This window comes from Hypomesus nipponensis, chromosome 11 (assembly GCF_054491055.1).
Source record: "Hypomesus nipponensis isolate SF chromosome 11, ASM5449105v1, whole genome shotgun sequence".
Taxonomy (NCBI): Eukaryota; Metazoa; Chordata; class Actinopteri; order Osmeriformes; family Osmeridae; genus Hypomesus; species Hypomesus nipponensis.
This window is the reverse complement of record NC_140371.1, coordinates 16,826,596-16,844,222: the sequence shown is the minus strand read 5'-3', so window position 1 is coordinate 16,844,222 and position 17,627 is coordinate 16,826,596. Positions and strand designations below refer to the sequence as shown.

At 39.3% G+C, this 17,627-nt stretch overlaps 1 protein-coding gene across 2 annotated transcripts; it reads right to left on the bottom strand.

Moving 5' to 3' along the window:
• Positions 1 to 36: 36 nt before the first annotated feature.
• ret (ret proto-oncogene receptor tyrosine kinase) lies at positions 37 to 16,429 on the bottom strand. 2 transcript variants are annotated; one of them, XM_084709547.1, is made up of 20 exons: positions 16,042 to 16,429; positions 7,447 to 7,686; positions 6,764 to 7,069; positions 6,421 to 6,659; positions 6,132 to 6,318; positions 5,820 to 6,019; positions 5,339 to 5,621; positions 5,004 to 5,135; positions 4,802 to 4,912; positions 4,529 to 4,642; positions 4,171 to 4,427; positions 3,927 to 4,074; positions 3,638 to 3,745; positions 3,339 to 3,553; positions 3,135 to 3,257; positions 2,974 to 3,044; positions 2,733 to 2,870; positions 2,474 to 2,573; positions 1,966 to 2,113; positions 37 to 914 (listed from the first exon to the last, which is right to left on the bottom strand). In XM_084709547.1, the coding sequence occupies exons 1-20, from the start codon at positions 16,103 to 16,105 to the stop codon at positions 757 to 759; spliced, it is 3,342 nt and encodes a 1,113-aa protein (XP_084565673.1). In that variant the 5' UTR covers positions 16,106 to 16,429; the 3' UTR covers positions 37 to 756. The 2 variants fall into 2 exon arrangements, with proteins under 2 accessions (XP_084565673.1, XP_084565674.1); XM_084709548.1 differs by having other exon boundaries at positions 5,004 to 5,132.
• Positions 16,430 to 17,627: the final 1,198 nt, after the last annotated feature.

Sequence of the window (17,627 nt, the reverse complement as noted above, 5' to 3'; positions counted from 1 at the left end):
ATCATAACAATTTTTAACACAAATGTATTTGCTGAACTATAATTTTTGCACAAAGATTGCCATTACATTGAATCATAAGGTGAACTGCAGTTTTACACTGGACATGCCACATTCTACATTTAGTATTATGTCCTTCGTACAGTAACACTATTTGATATTTTTGTGTTGAGAATTATTTAATTCAACATGGTTGTCTTATTTTCTTTGGCAAGTATAGTTGGAACTGTTGGGTAACACAACAAATGCAATGTTTACATTTTAAAGAACAATATTATATTAAGTAGAAACTTTACAGATGTTCAGATGTTTAAACTCAATGTTGTCTCTTTGTCAATCATCTCCAGAGATCTACGACTGGTGATGGTAAAGATGTGCCCTTTAATTCCGAGGATGGTACAAGATCTTCACAGTCGTACACTAATAATTGGAGGCTATTAGAAGCAGCACAGGCACTTGAAAGACAATTACATTGACATACAACCTGGTACAGTATATAGTCATGCAATGATACAATTTGGCCAACATGACCTTGAGGTAATGATCAACATACCAAATAGCTGCTTGAAGCATGGTCAATGCTGTATAGCCATTTTGCAGCAAAAAGACTTTATTATCCCCAGTTTTCTTGGATTTGAATTACCCGTGCAACAGAAATAAAAGGTAACCAACTTTAGCATCAGATTGTGTATGTACAGTTTTTATATAAATATACACATCTACCCAATTAGGAATATTTTCTACAATGTTGATTTGCTTTTAACTATCAAGCTTGTCCACATTTTTTGCGGGTGAAGGCAACGCCATCCAGTTTGCATAAACACTATCATTGGCATATCTTGTAAAGACTGGGTTAGTGGCATCAAGTCTGTTGAGAGGTACCGGGCTCTTCTCAGGCCAGTTCGGGTATGACATGCCTAAAAATGAGAACATATCATTTTTCTGCACGGAGTAAATGAAATGTAGAGTGCAGACAGTAAGGCTCTCAAAAGAAACTCTGTTTTGGTCATGTTTGCCAAAAGACCATTTTATAATGGAACTCCAGACTAATGTGATACCAATGGAAAATTGTAAGTAGCGATGATCAATCCGTTTTGCAGATGAGACAGATGCTGATTATTCCTGCTATGAAAATTATATGAGCTATGAGGTGTCAAAAATGAAAACAACAACAACAACAACTGGTACATTACTGAATGTTGTGATCTGTCAATGGTATCCTTGGCTTATGCACCATCAATGTTGTTGAAGCAGATGTAGATTGCATCAAACAATAAACAACATGGACAATGTGTCACAGTTTTTACCTGGTAATTAACTACGTCACTGACAGCCATCATATTGCTAAATACGTTTTATGTTATCAAGAGCTCGAATATTTGGTAGGAAGGCCCAGGGGAAACATATTTACAAAGTTGATTCTCTCTATTATCAATATCACCAGAGAGTTTGATTCAAAAGCCTTACTGTTTCTCTGTTCAACATTGAGGAATCAGATCATTTCACATCAAATTCAGATAAGTAAGAAGTTTGGAATCCAAACCAAATTATAAATAGTAATTTATTCAGCAAGGACCTGTTTCAAATGTTGCATTATTTTTAAAATAAAAAGTTGGGACTGTTGAAATGTGTAATGAAAAGCGAACTTCATTCCTAAATGAGTTATCCAACTGGCTATATAGAATAAAATATAAGTATAGGAATGTTTTATATTTACAGATGTATGTTTTTTTTGTCATCTTTCGGGTACTGTACATCAGAAGCAGGTCCAAATAAATTCAAACACAAGATCCTCTTTTTCACTGATTCTCTCATTTTCTAAGAAATGTGAGATTTTCAGATGTCAGAGAATCATGCCTAGATCACAGACACACACACATTTGTCTAAGGAAAGCCAATCACAGCTTGCCAAAAAGAGAGCTTTTGTGTCCTGTCTCTAAAATCTAGTAAATGCATGGGAAATTCTACCATATAGCTTGTTTTCAATCCATGTGGAGGGAAGGGTTCGAGGGAGAGGGGCGTTATTACAGTCCACTAGAGGCGTGTCCTCTTCAGAGAGGGCGTCGTCGTACAGCAGGGCATCAGCTGGTGTTGATGCTGCCAGGTCCAGGTAATCCTGGCAACAGGAGATCAACATCTGATTAAGCTAATCACCAGACAAAGAGAGAGGTGTGGCAAGTACAGACAAAAATAACCACAAGAGATAGCTTTGATTGGATTTCTAATTATATGACACACGGTACTTCAATTGGCCCTTATTCAAAACCGTAACACAAGCCCATCCTTGCTAATTATATGTGTGTGCAGTCTAAGGACATGGGAACATGAGAATGTTGTCTATACATGAATTATGTTGGACATACAGAGTATGAGAGAGTGTATGTAATTAAGAATAAGAGTCTGTAAGTGCCGTATAATTAGTGAATTACTATTGACGACAGAACAAGATCAATTATCTTTTTTTGTTTGAACCTACCCGGCTTTTCACCATCATCTTTTCAAGTTCTTTGCTGATGTCTGAAAACACTGGCCTCTTGTCTGACTCTTGTTTCCAGCATCGGAGCATCAGATTATACCTGCAAAGACACATGCAGCCCATGGTTGAAGATGGAATCGTTTTATAATCATCATCATAACCTCCAAATATTGTATTGTCCACATTTTCAATAAAATTAGTGCAAGAGTAAACAGGAACGCATGCTACAAAAAAATGGGCAAAATGAAAGTAAACTTACATTTCATCTGTGCAGTTCTCTGGTTTCTCCATCCTGTAGCCCGTTTTGAGGAGGTTAAAGAGGCGTTCAGGGGCAATACCTGGGTAAGGGTTTCCACCCAGTGTTACTATCTCCCACAGCAGCACACCAAAGGACCAGCTTGGAGGAGGTAAAGGAACTCATATAAGTATGACTTTTAACGGTTAAGGTTAGGGATAAAGTGTGCATTCCCAAGTTTAAGTGGATGGTACAAACTACTTACACATCACTTTGTGTTGTGTAAATGTGATCAAACAAGGACTCTATTGCCATCCATTTGACTGGGATTCGACCCTAAAAAGAATATAACAAATCAGCTTTGTTCCTAGTACATAGATTACAATTCCGATTTCAGAATGGCTTTCTGAGCATTTTTTGCCTTACCTTGCTCCTCTTAACATATGAGTCTTCTTCATAGACATCTCGGGACAAGCCAAAGTCGGAAATCTTCATCTTACGCCCCTCTGCAACCAAGACGTTTCTTGCAGCGAGGTCCCTGTGGACAAGCTGTAGGACAACAGTACTCAATTACATTTTTTGGAGCCAAAGGATTTTCAGGTTAATTTTCAATTAAGGTAGTGACTATACCTTCATCTCCGCCAAGTACTGCATACCCCTGGAAATCTGCCAGGCGAAGGAGATCAGGTCGCCCATAGTAAGTGCCCTCTCGTCTGGGTTCTCCAGGTAGCTGGAGTTGCGGTTGGCATCGCCGCTCATGTAGCTGGGCCCGACTTTTCTACTCTCACGGAGGAAGTTGCGTAGGGATCCATACTTTGCATACTCCACAATCAGGTACAACGGTCCTGGGTGGGGAATCACAGCCTTTTCAGAATACACTCAGATGAAAAACACGCAGGTAGTCATAGAGGAGGAAAATTATGCCTTACCATCCTGACTGCAAGCGCCATACATCTTTATGACGTGTGGATGGTTAACTTGCTTCAGTAAAGTGAATTCTGACAGCAGATCACGGAGCTCGCTATGTGAGGCATGTTCTGTGAAAAACAGGAAGGATTGACAAATATACATGGAAATATACAGTGTTAATTTTTGGGGGGCAAAAAGTGATGAATATAAGGTATTGCAGCATGTGCAGTTGCTATTGTACTCAGTGTACAAAAAGTCAGCCATATTATTACTTCCCAGTCTGTCTGCACTCTGTCTGCTTCATTTTACCTTTAAGCATTTTCACAGCCACTGTGGTGTAACCAGCCTTTCCTTTGAGACGGAAAGCAGTCGCCTTGACAACTTTCCCAAACTCCCCTTCTCCTAAGGTTTTACCCAGCACCAGGTTTTTACGAGGGAATTCCCACTTGGGATCCTCCTGTTAAAACAATAGAGAAACACGTTTTAGAGCCTAGTTCTCATTCCTTGTATTGTCCACCTAGTTTTAGAACTGACCCATTTGTTTAAAGCTTACAGGTATTTTGAATGTGTCAATGGCCACTTGGTTCTCCATGGAGTCCAGAGAGCCGCGTCGTACATTGTTAGCAGAGTAACTGATAGGGTAAGACTGGGCCGGCCGACGGAAGGTCATCTCAGCTGAGGCTATAGGCGGCTTGGGAGAGTTCTTATGGTAACGATGGATGAAGTAGGAGGAGAGGAGGATGGAGACTATGAAGGAGAGCAGCACGGCAGTGGCGATGATGGTCTTACACATATCGTCACATATGGCCTCTGAGAAAGACAAGGCAGAGAGAGGAGTATCAGGAAGAGGAGTTTTGGGATAGGCTGTGTGGACTGTAAAAGAAGACGGGGTTTGAATGTGGTGAACTTACCTTCAACATCGTCTTTCTCACAATAGCATTTCTCAGAGTAGCAGTAGCAGGTTCCATAGCCAGCTTTGATGCCAAACATCAAGCCTTTTTCATGACCTCCGATTACAGGTTCACCTTTGTGAAGACACAAACATGCACAGAATTCAAATTCATGGTTTACATTATTTTCTTCTTGGCTTTACTTAAGATGTCTATAGGCACGAACAAGAAATACTTATCTCACAAAAAGTCAAATTAGAAGACATTTATTCATGGCCTTCAGTTGTTTCTTACCAGTGCAGTCCTGTGGACATATCGACATGTCCTTGCTCTCAATAGCATCACATAAGCCATCAGGACAGGTATGAAGGTCTGGAGAGCAGGTGGAATAACTCTCTGATATTCCTGAGGTAAAGGCAAAAATGATTTGATTTAGTTTTTGACATTAACCAGTGGAAAAGCTATCAGGAGCTTTCTTGAACCACGTATGATATACCTTTTTCTGTGCCCTGTCTCCACTGGCACCTCCCTGTGGTGGCGCCCAGACCTCTGATTGCCTCGCAGTCCCCTCGCTGTCTTCCTTCTGCACAAGACAGTGAGCGCTGGTCCTGTAGAGACTGCCTGTCTGCTACAAAATACAAACCTCATTACAGACTGTACAGTGAATGTGTGTACTGTGTGAATCACCATCACTGAAGCGTTCAACTCGGCTATCAAAAGGCATAAATACAAACACAGCAACCGAAAACAGATATTCTCATCCTTTAAGTGTAATGTAATTGGCAACTCACAACAGCTGCAGTCTTTATTATTGCCATCCTGTACACGTACCTTCTCCATCGAGTACTATAAGTATTTGAGTGCTGGCCTGCAGTTGTTTCTGCTGCTCCTGGGCAACCACAGTGTATTGGAGGTCCTGGCACTCTGGTCGGCGCAGTGCCTCAGAGTCATTCACATACAGCACTCCCGACACATCCCTCAGGCTTTGGGCTATGTTAATGGCGGCATAACAGGCCTGCATGTCAGCAGAAACATTCTTCTCTGCTATCTCTAGCCGGTACGTGACATTGATGCCCTGAAACTTCAGGCAGTTGTCCACACACACTCTACCAACCTGAAAAGAGATGTAACATAAATTGTTAGAGAAAGAGAAACGATCAGATTGAAAGGGTTAATTTAATATCTTGGAAAATTCAAATTATTTTGGGGGTGGCTACTGTAATGTCAAAAAGAAACCCTCAAAACGTAAAAATTAATTCTAGCCTCGAATGCTAAATATATTTCCATAGTTGTGGTGTGGAACATCAGATACCTGGGCATAAACAGAGGATCTGCGTGTCAGTGGGAAAAGATAGGTGACATTGGTGAAGCGGATTGGAACGGGTATGATGGTGATGTTGTAATGCAGCATCACTGTTCCATCAGGACCAGGGTAGGTGGTGTCATTGACCAGATAGAGAAGCTGGAAGGTACGATTCTCTGTCACAGACAAGCTCCGATTGAGTTTAAGCCCTGGATACCGACAGAAAAAGGAGCAAGTGTGGTTTATTCAATATCACACTAATGCACGGTTGATATCATTTTATCACATCGTGTCACTATGGAATTTATTGGAATTACTCACTGTACTCATGAACGGTCCCTCGAACGTTGCCAAAAATGCTCTTTTCTTCTCTGAAGGTATGTTCTACAGTGAATGCTTCTGCGTCATTTGTCAACATAGTACCAACCAACCAATTTTGATTATGGTCTTTCGGGTAACTAGCCGTTGTGTCTCGATCATATACAGTTAAGTTGCCGAAAACTCCTCCCTGCAAAACCAAAGTGAAAATGCAAAATTTTTAAGACATATAAGAGATACAATTCGAATAGGATGTTTCTTAAACGTTCCAAAGTGCAGCATACAAACTCACCTCAATGCGATTGAATTCGATCACGATATCATCTGTGTCTGTGCCATTTAAATATGGTGCATTGTCATCTTCGTCGTAGATGCTAACCAGAAGTGGAACAAAATGCTTGCTGAGGTTCTCCTCGGTCTGGACCACGCAGACGAGCACCAGACGATACATCTCCCTCTCCTCACGGTCCAACGGAGCGGTCACCAACAACTCAGTGGTGTTGTCATTGACAGCAAACGGTGCTGGGACCTCTGCAGCCCAAAAAGGGAGAGGGATTCCAACCTGAGAATCAGCATTGTAACAGCAGGATGACTAATAATGACTCGTAAACAATGTAGATAGAAGCATGGCTGACCTGATTCAACGCTGTAGGAGATGGTGTAGTTGGGGCAGATGTTGAGCCTGGAAAGGGGCCTGAGTTGAAGAAGAGCCCCTGGGAATCTGTTCTCTTTGATGTGGAGGTTTAGGTTGTGGTCAGGGAAGCACAGCTTTTCCATCTTGGTTTGGCCACAAAGGGGCACTGTGGCGTTGACAAAGGTCAGGATGATCTTGACAGTTAACTGACCGTAACAACGGAGCCCATGGTCAGGTTTGGGGGTTGCTATGGGTTTGGGGGTTGCGACACTCAGGGTCAGCTTCCTCACTGACACAGAGCTCTTATCTGATGAGAGACACAGCCATAACAAGACCAAAGCCCAATTTTAATCTCACACAGTGCTTTTCTTGATGACAAAGCCCTTCCTACTCTTTTCAATTACATTATTGCCCAGAATGCAGATTTCTTAAAATGACATATCACTTTCACGCAACAGCATTATTTGTATGCCAAAGGTAAAGCAGCTTATCAATTCTAGCGTATATGTCATATTTTAATAGAGACTTGTTAATAGTACTGAAACACTAAGCAGTTAAATAAACAACCGAAAGACAGCATGCACAATGGTATTGAGTAGTCTACATAGTCACACAATGACACTTATCAAAATGATCGACAATCCATGAGAAAGAAGATTTTCTAAGATTCTATCTTTAACTTACAGTGAGAGTCAAAATCATTCCATTCCAGGGTTTTATTCATGGACAGAACTCCTGTGGTCTCATCCATGTGGAACCATGTGCTATAGTATGGAGCCTTCATGGTCCGGCACAAGTGGAAGTGGGGCCTCTCAGAGTCACTTTCCGGCATGGAGTGGACCTGGAGTACAGGTGTCCCTGCAGCCTGCCCTACGTAAATGGTCTCTGAATATGATTTCTGCGGGAAGTATAGACCTGCAGATCCTGTAAAGAGATTAAGAAAGTACACAGGTAAACATTTACATTTATGCATTTAGCAGACGCATTTATTCAAAGTGCTTTCCAAGAGAGAGTAAACACATGTTATTTCACATAACTAAACATAGTTTGCTCTAAAGATCTCTGGAACTATTCAAGAATGGAGCTATGGTAGAAAGTACAGTGCAGACTGTAGTAAATAAACAATGGTACAATGCTTTTTACAAAGTTTTTTCCTCTGTAGATTGAAACTTGCTGTCTGATGAAGGAAACAAATCAGATTGGGAACTTGTTGCCTCACATCACAAGTCCTTCTTTACCTCCGCTCACACATCCTGATTTAATTCACATCATGCCATCCATACTTCTAATAATTGTTTGAGCCTTGCTAGAAGCTTTCATTGTTACATTATGCTGAGCTGACCGATGGTGTGCATATTCATTATCTGGAGTCTCTATTTAGATTTTCTAATTAGGCAACAATACCTGTCATATGACAAAAACGTTGATGCAATCAGGTGACTGGATTCCAGTTACTTATACAAAACAAACAGCAGGTTTAGAATTTGGTTTATTGAAATATATGACACTTGCCAGTCCACGGAAATTGAAAATGGTCTCAAATGACACCAACACAGCACTTTTAATGAATTTCTCATATGGTCAATGAGATGTGGTTTCCATTTCTCCTTGGCTTCACCTTGGGATGTTTAATTATGGGGTAAAACATGATACTGTGAAGAATGAATCATTACCTGATGGGGTTATGGGGGTGGGAGCTAATCTATGAAGCGCAAAAGAAGGCTGCATGTTTTACAGGAAAATGGAGATGTGTGTGTTGTAATTATATCCCTGTTGTGTTCCTGTCCGTCGTCGGTGGTTGGCCATTTAGGGAATGTACTAATGTTATTAGCAGACAGTGAAACTAGATTTTCTATTTCTGTTGGTGCAGTTGAAGCCCCGGCTCTGGTTTCAGACATTGATTTAATTTAGTTGCTCATGGATGACAGGAGGTTGGATGGATGGATAAAATGTGACCTGTCTTCCTGAAGGATATACACTCAAAAAAGTTATAACCCCCTTTATTAAAACCTTTCTGAGACAAAAACAGAACTCAGTTAGTTTGCTAAATCCATTCAAAATTCCATTCAGGCAAATGGATTCTATTTCATTCTCTCAAATTAGATAGGTGAACACTATCCACTTCCTAAATCTTTGCATAAACATAGCTATTTCATTACATCCTGTGTGCTTGAAAATAGACTAATGGATCAAGATACAGAACACTGCTCAGAGAGTTTAAGATGCCTTGCTTTGCAATTCAACAAAACAAAATTTTTAGATATATCTTAGTTTAAAATTGTTAATATAAATTGATATCTTGCAAGGTCTTCAGTAAATCCATCGTAAAGCACAATATCATTGCAGTTAAATGTAAGCAAAATGTATGACAAGATGTTACCTTCATTAACTGCTTAGATGCATTAATAATCAATTATCATCCTGCTTGCTCCCAGCAACATTCAGTGACCATCAGAGGGAGACATATCTCTATCACCAGATCAATGATATGAAGCAGACCACCAGGAAAGGATCCAGTTCAGGACACATGATACTGTCAGTACGATAAAACAATGATGACTAAATACCATTTCCCACAGATTGTATTAAGGTCTTAAAACATTTGGACTCAGTGCTAGTATTACCTCTAAACATTCTTAGCATACATTCATGTTAATTCAAAGCTTTAGCAGAGTGTAGATGACCACTGTATCTGGACTAGGATCTAGTGTGACACTTTAAATCTGTGGTACCGGTGGTATTACAAGTAAAGCCTGACTTTGCCTTCAAGCTTGCCACAGTGAATTGTATGCTATACAATTCATTTGTATAATTCAAAATTCAATTTATTTCCAGGACTCAAGCCAACAGAGGGTAAGCAGTTTATATCTAAACAAATTAATCGAATGGATTAAGCAAGACTCTAAGCAAACCAGTCTTTGCTCTGTAATTCTATGAAGGTCTTTCTTGAATGACTCATGACTTCTCCTAAATGCAGCACTTTGATAACTGAACTTAAGAAATGTTAAATGTTACTCATATAGTGACAGATGTGATCATGACTGTGACCTCTTATAACCATGTCAAGGGCAATGGCTGCCAAAGTCTAATGAAATCTGTTTATTGATTTCAGTTTAAAGAGACGAGGGAAGAGTATGTGGGAGGATTCCTTGACATTTTTGAAGTCTTATAAACTTTAAAAAAAATCCTTTGAAAACAAAGTGGAAAGAAAATAATCCAGGATATAAACAAAACCAGAAAACATGGCTGCGTGTTGTTATTTAGAGGGCCTTAGGATTTGTCTGAGCTGACTGAGTGGGACGTCCTATCCGCCATCCAGGAGGACAAAGACTGGAACTCAATTAGCTCACCATGCACATCACTGGAGAGATTTACCATCTATGAGCTCATGTCCTGGAGTGAGCCTCAGTAGTTTCTCTTCCCTATTTACTAATCTGTCTGACAACACAACTGGAGACAAACACTGGAGCCAGATCTCCCACCTAGAATTCCTTATTGAAAATCCACAACAAGTCCTTCAATGGCAACGATACCCGACCTCACTGCTGCAGTAGCCTTGTTGTGGCTGGCAGCTGGCAGTGGTCTTGAGATTGGGAATGAGTTCTGAGGGAGGACAAAGCCTGTGCCCTTTCAAGGTTAATGCTTCATGCATCTGTCCCCAGTAACGACCGGTTGGGCAGGGGAATATCTGGCAGCTGACCAATCAATATCAGTTCTAATCAACAGTCAGGCTGATTGTTTTTAATTGATGAGATAGACTAGACGCACCCTTACCCTAACCCTTGCACATGTACAATCATTAATGAGCACAGAAAATAGGGCTTACTTTACATTGTGCACAGTACAGAAATAACCAGGAACTCAACTCTATTTACTTTATTATGGTTCACAAGAATAATTAATCCATTCACACACAGTGAACAAACACAAGTAAGGGACATTTTTGCCACTCATATCAAGTTCAAATGAAACTGTCATAATCACTCTGAAAGCTGCAATGATCACTCTGTTCCCAAAGATGAAATAGTTATGAGAATCATTACTAAGGCTCTCTGCAATGATTCAATTAACTAAAAGGCTGCAAATCAATTGATGCAAGTTATTATTGATTACCTTGTTTTTAAATCTTGCATTGCTAGTTTGAATTGTCAGCGTGCAAGATTGCTTTGTCATGCAATGATGATGCTTTTTGGTTTTATTGTTAATAAAAATGGTTAAGAGTTGAGCGTCTGTGGCATGATAAATAATGACAAAATCAAACAAATAAAACCAATCAAACAAATCCTTAATATGATAGAAACTATAATATTACTAATACTCATTTAAATAGTAATCATGTTAACATCAACTACTACTAATAATAATAATACAAATATTAATACTTCCTAATTCTAATAACAATAAGTAGTTAGTAAGTTGGTTCCTTACATAGAATGTGTTTGCTTGGAATACTGTATGAAGATGGACTCCAGGTGGATCACTCAAACCATGATACATACCGTAACATAATAATCAATTATTCCCATAATGTAATCCAATTATCTTTCAGAGATTACAAGAGCCGAAAAGCAATGTACCATGTTCATTAGTCATCAAGAAATCTAATATAACATCTCCTTAGGGGTTCGGTGGAACTGCAAATTCAGTTTAAGAATTCACATGGGAACGACTTGGACATAAAAAATTGAACAACACATCACACAGCACAGCAGATGGAGTTTGATGTCATAATCATTAGACCACTGTCGTTAAATGTTCTGATACACATCACTGCTGCCGTAAACTTGGTGAATTCAAACAGGAAGTATGCATGATCAGAGTTAAGCAAAGATCATTTCTGCTGATTAACCTTTTCCTAAATAACTTATCTTCTCCCAGATTTTGTGTCAGGATAAACACAGAGACACCGCTTCCATATTCCTGACAATCTGACCTTTATAATTAAGCTTCTGAATGTATTATCTTTCTTAGAGGTTAACAGTAAAAAGTTACAATAATTTATGATTATTTTTTACTCATATAACTGCATTTCCCCCTAAATAAGTAAACACCACATTTACAGCAATCTCAATAGTCCAAAGGGTCAAACAGCCACTGTAAGGACATGATGACATCAAGACCTTCCAACACCCATCTCTGACTTGCAGTCTGAACGTGAGAGAGGCATAACGAGCCGAGTCTTTGTATTGTTCATTGCTGTAAATGATCGGTCAAACACAGCATGCATCACTGGCCACTGGAAAATAACTTGTCAAGACCCACGTGAAAAAAAGAGCACTAAATGCCCTGAGGACACAATTTCAATCAATGTCTCCTTGTCCTTCCACCAAAGCAAATTAGATTCTGCCCATGCATGGAAGGGGAATGTGACCCTTTCCTGACAAGGGGATCAGAGAAGACGGTTGGGAAGGTAATTTTCTACTGTTGCTCTTGTATGGCAACATATAGAGGAGAAACAGCTTTACAGACTCTGAGGCTGGGCTTAGAGGACAGTCAGTCAGCCAATTAAATATCCTCCAAGGTGTCCGTCCTTGAGACAAAGGAGTCATTTAGTCCCTCTGAATTACTCAGGCTTTTTGGATGTATTTGCTCATGGCTATAAGCTTATCCATTTTACAACAGCAAAAAGTGGAATCACATTAAGTTTCTGGTGTGCCTGTGTGATAAGGTTCAACATATGGATGTTCTGGACTTACTGACCCTAAGGCTGAACAGGCAAGACCTGGATCTAGAAATCATCAGTAAAACCGTAACAAGTGGAAATTTAGAATATTTTAGTTGTTGCTATAGTGCCCTACTTTAACAAATGATCCCATGTGAAATATATAGACTAAGCTACACAAGTAAAATAAAACAGAAACGGTAAACACTCTTAGAAATAACTGTATGCCTGTGGTGTTTTCAATTACACTAAAAGAAACTTAGTGACAGCAAGAGTGGAGAATTGAGAAGATTTATAATATAACTGTGAGCAACCCAAGACACAAGCTTAACTAAATCATATAATGTAATAAGGGCTTAAATCAAATAGCACCATGTATCAAATGAGATTTATTGGTCTGGTCCTTCTCAAAAGCAATGGATGCTGATGAAAATGATTGCGCTAATGCAAGGAAGAGAGCCAGCTAAAGCGATTGCTAACACAGCATCCTCAAGGATGTGAAGGCGATCACTGGCAATTACCAATCAGGTTAAGGTTTCCAAGGTCAGAGGGCATGACAGGGTCATCAATACAAAAACAGGGTCATGGTAGCATGTCCACAGATCAATGCTTTTACATAAAAACATCCTTTTCTCCTTGTGCTCCTGCAGATGATAAAGTAGATACAAAATAAATGGATACAAGGACAGATCCATATATATTCATGTAGTGCTAAGGACATGTGCATAGTAGGTGTCCTAAATGGAATAGGCTATATTCATCATAGCAAAAGGAAGGGTCAACTGAGGTAACCCTAGCTGAACTTTGAACCTCATGTGCATTTTGAATGAACATCAAAATATTGGTTTCATCTTGAAATTGTAGTATTAAAATCTGAACACGCAATATGAGTTACTGAAGAACTAAACATAGGAATCCCAAATTCCAAACTCAACCGTTTGACTTTGGTGCCCTAGATAGCTAGTGTTACTTTAAATTTAAATGTCACAACAAGGATCCTTATTTACGTTGAGCAAATACTGGGATTTCATTTCATATAAAACAATAAAACAGCTATAGGTCTTTACTATGGTTAGAAAAGGGAGAGCACGTTAATAGTAGCACACAAAACCGGTTATACAATCTTTGCATATGACATCTGATCATAAACAGATTAAGATGCATCCTTCATTGTATCGACATGGTTGATTTGACTTAACCTATATGCTTGCATTTACACAAATTCACACGATATGGATCCTTCCCAATCATGATCGGACATTTAACACATACTATTTACTCTTTATTCAAGCTGTGTTACAGAATTTTTTTTATGAGGTATCTTCACTGACATCTCCCCCTGCACTCTGCTGAGCATGTACTTCCGTGCAGGCACCATTTCAACACAGATGGGCGTTACACAAGCATTGATCTTCAATTTCCTTTGTGTGATTACCTCAGCAGGACTCACCATGTAGATTACCAGTAATTTGCTATGTGGGACCACTAGATTCTTCAGTGTATCAAAACAATACTTAGAACGTGTTTTTTATTTGTATAAATTGTATACAAGTTCCACAGAAGATTCTGAGTGAGAACTTACAACTTATTGAGAATTACTGAGAAATCCAAACAGATAGATTTTACAATAAGTACTTTTGGGTCAAGTAATATTCAATTAACCTCATACAAGAGGGTAGAATATTTTGTGAAGGTGTTATGGTGAATGTCTTTTAAGGTCATTGTTGTTTGGTAACATAACCATAATGGTGGTAACTAATGATGGCTGGTTATATTTTGAGGAAAAGGGAACGTTTCCAAAGTTTGCTTGGGAAGATATATTGGTCTGTTACATCATCATTTGTCATATACAAATTCGGTCATCAGAGAAAGAAAAAATTCTCAAGATAGAGAAAGCATTATATATTGACAAACTAAAAGAAATGCAAACTCACTTAGATATGAATATCATCAAACTGTATTGTACAGCACCAATTTTACACAAAAAAAATGAATTGATTGTCTTTTGAGAGAGGGGTTAAAGCTTAATGTGTTGCCAGAACAGTGCCTTCTGTTGTTTAACAGGCAATATTTCCCTACAAGAAAACAAACACTGTATGTTTGCTCAGAGACAGACCCACCTGCCGCACACCTGCCCCCAGACTTGCAGAGCGCGAAGAGCTTTTGTTTTCCACAGATCCGCAGGTGAAGAACATGCATCCATCGTACTAATACCATCGTACTAATACCGGACATGGATTTCAGCACCTCTGTATTACACCATGATCAAGATGGTGCTCAACATCAATAAACAATAAATCAATATACACGCAAATTGAGATACATTTGTGGACGTCTTCCGGTTGGGAACTACTATTTGTGACAATTTTATGACGATGCATTTGGACTATAGTAAATAGGCAAAATCCAGCTCCTTAAAATCATTTTGCCACGATTTACCATCGCATGTTAATCTGCTGATTAAGGCAACTACAATTTTTTTTGATAAAACAACACTCAAAATGCCTACTGATTTTACAATTAAAACCAACCAAAGAACATACCAAAAGTATTAAAATGTGCACTGTACATCATTATTTACTGATAGACTCTAGGTGCTTGACCTTCCAATGACCAAATATGTATTCAATTCAAAACACTGTAACGATTAACGGACACGGACGTCAAAACACGAAAACAAATTGAATAGCCAGAGTAGCCTATACCTGTGCTTCTAACTGTAATAGCCTGACTAGAAATAGATATAGGGTGTCAAGAATCCCAACATTTTACACAATGGTCTATATTTGAACGGCCATCCCGTTTCACAGACCTCACATTGAGATTCACTCACACGTAGGCCATGAGTTAAGCTTTAAATATAGTCTGTTTGAGGCGAGAGTGTTGGTTCAGTTGGGTAGCAGGATTGAAAATGGGATTATAATATTATGATATAGCTGCATGCATTTCACTCTGGGAGACCATGCGCCATGCCATGCATAGCATGATGTATGAGGGCAACGTTTTCGTACTATATGGGCCTAGTATTTACCATTGTATTTAGGCTACACCACGCAGGGCTTTTCAGAACCCCCAAAATGTAAACAATAAATGTTTGAAGCAAATCGTGATGACAAAATAGGCTAAAGGGATGACTTCATTTGCTTAAATCTTCAGAACTTTTGTAACTACGGCTATACAGCGATTTAAGTGGGATCACACTGCATGGGAAAATTAGTCTAGTAGGCTATCGCTCAAAAGATGAAAACAGAAACATGGGTGAAAAATTGTTTCAAAAGTTCATTTACACACAGCCCACAGGTTACAGTCCTTGACGGCAATAGCAACAAATTATATAGATCAAAATAATATATAAATAGAAGCACATATCGGGTTCTAATTTAAACTTTTTAAATACATCAACTTTTGCGCACGTCTTGCAATTGATCAACGATAAATAAGTCGATTACGAACAGATTCAGTTAATTTAAAGATAATTTAGACATTGTGTTCTTCAAATAGACTACTGCAGACTTTCAGCAATCGTTTAAACGTTGTTTCTGCTATAATAGTAATATGGGAGGGGTATGTAGCCTAATAAACGCTATAAAGCTTAATTGAAGTTAATTGCCCCTTACCTTTACATCCCAACAGGAAGATGAAAACGATGTTTCCCAGTAAGAAACCACACGTTGGCCCCATAATCACCAACCATAAGTAAAAGTTTCAGTTTGAATAAGCAAAACCGTCCCTATAGATACAAAATACAGCCAGAGTAAACGATCAGTTCCCCGTACGCAGCTCAGAGCAGCCGATGAAGTACTCACTGAGAGCGTCCCATTGATGGGCTGGTCTCTGCAGCTTTTGCTGCTTGACCGACTGTAGCGATGTTCTGGGGGAGGATCAAATCAGGCTAATATGCTGCGATGTATTTTCCGGTCCACCTGGAGCAGTACAAGCACGATACCATCTCCAGGAAACAAAAAAACTAAAAAGTATTTAATATAAAGAGTCACATCGTTATCATTTGACAGAGATTTACGGATTGCAATTTCTGGACATCGTAACTATTTAAAAGATAGTCAATATTTCGTCGTTCTCAGTAATCCTGTGGCCAATAGACTTTATTGTACCTCCTACTTTATTGGGACAATTCCTTACAACGATAGAATGTTCTACAGTATTAAAAAATAACATTGGCCAATAGCACTGAAATGTATAATTCAAAAAGTAATACTTCGTTTCAAGTCAAGGCAATTTAGATTTCATGTAATAGATCTTATGAAACAATGTTGCATCAATAAAGAACTGATATTAAAGCACCACATCCACCGTGTACTCCAACTGGCACAACTGAACTGACGCCAAGATCTAGGCAGCAGCTATGGCTAGCCATAGGGTGCAATGTCCAACTCAGTTGGTGAATACTGGTGTTCCAAAAGATAGGGGTGTAGACCTAATCTCTCACAACCAAGAGGCATATTGTCACTCTAGTATCAAATTATTATAACTACCATGTAGAGCAACAACTTTAATGAAACCCAAAATGACTCTTCTTTTCTAGCCTGTGCTTGTGACTAGAAGCTGTGCTTTGTCTGCAGTGTGTGTGACCAAGACCAGTGGTTATCCTCAGACTGGGGAGTGCTCGCAGGGTTGAAGGCTGCCTCTAAGTGTGGGAACCCTCCCAGGCCGGCTGATTATCTTGGCTTCTTTGGAGTGATGCATTACTCTGCCCTCAGGGCAGAGCACCAGTCAATCACACAACAATCACTACAATCAATGTCAGTGTGGGTAGCGAAACACCAGAGCACTCATGGGAAGTTAGAGCAATCAACAACTATTACAACTATAAGACATACAATCAACCAGATATTCTTTGTTAGCATATCAATATTTCAGATTTAAGAAACATTGATGGTTTGCTCTCATGTGTAAAGGTCTTAGATAATTGGAGGTACTGTATCGAGTTGAAAGGGACCAATATATATTCCTTACACAGAAGTTGCACACTGGGGCGCCGCTAAGAATGGGTGGCCCCATGAAGATATTGGACTTTGCCCCTCCCCCATTTTGTTTTTTTCTGTTTTTTCATTCAACACATTTTCATTCCAAGCTTTTCGAGGGCCCCATCTCCATTGGGGCACTGGGTTGTCAAACCCACATTCCCCGCCAGTTTGACTACCCAGTTTACACCAGATACTCCTAGGCTCAGGTGCACATTGTA

Excerpts from the sequence above, each read along its gene's own strand:
- ret (XM_084709547.1), bottom strand. The coding sequence starts at position 16,105 with ATGGGGCCAACGTGTGGTTTCTTACTGGGAAACATCGTTTTCATCTTC. Across the intron at positions 7,070-7,446 it reads GAATGATTTTGACTCTCACT|ATAAGAGCTCTGTGTCAGTG; the intron begins GTAAGTTAAAGA and ends GTCTCTCATCAG. Across the intron at positions 5,136-5,338 it reads TATAGTACTCGATGGAGAAG|CAGACAGGCAGTCTCTACAG; the intron begins GTACGTGTACAG and ends TGTATTTTGTAG.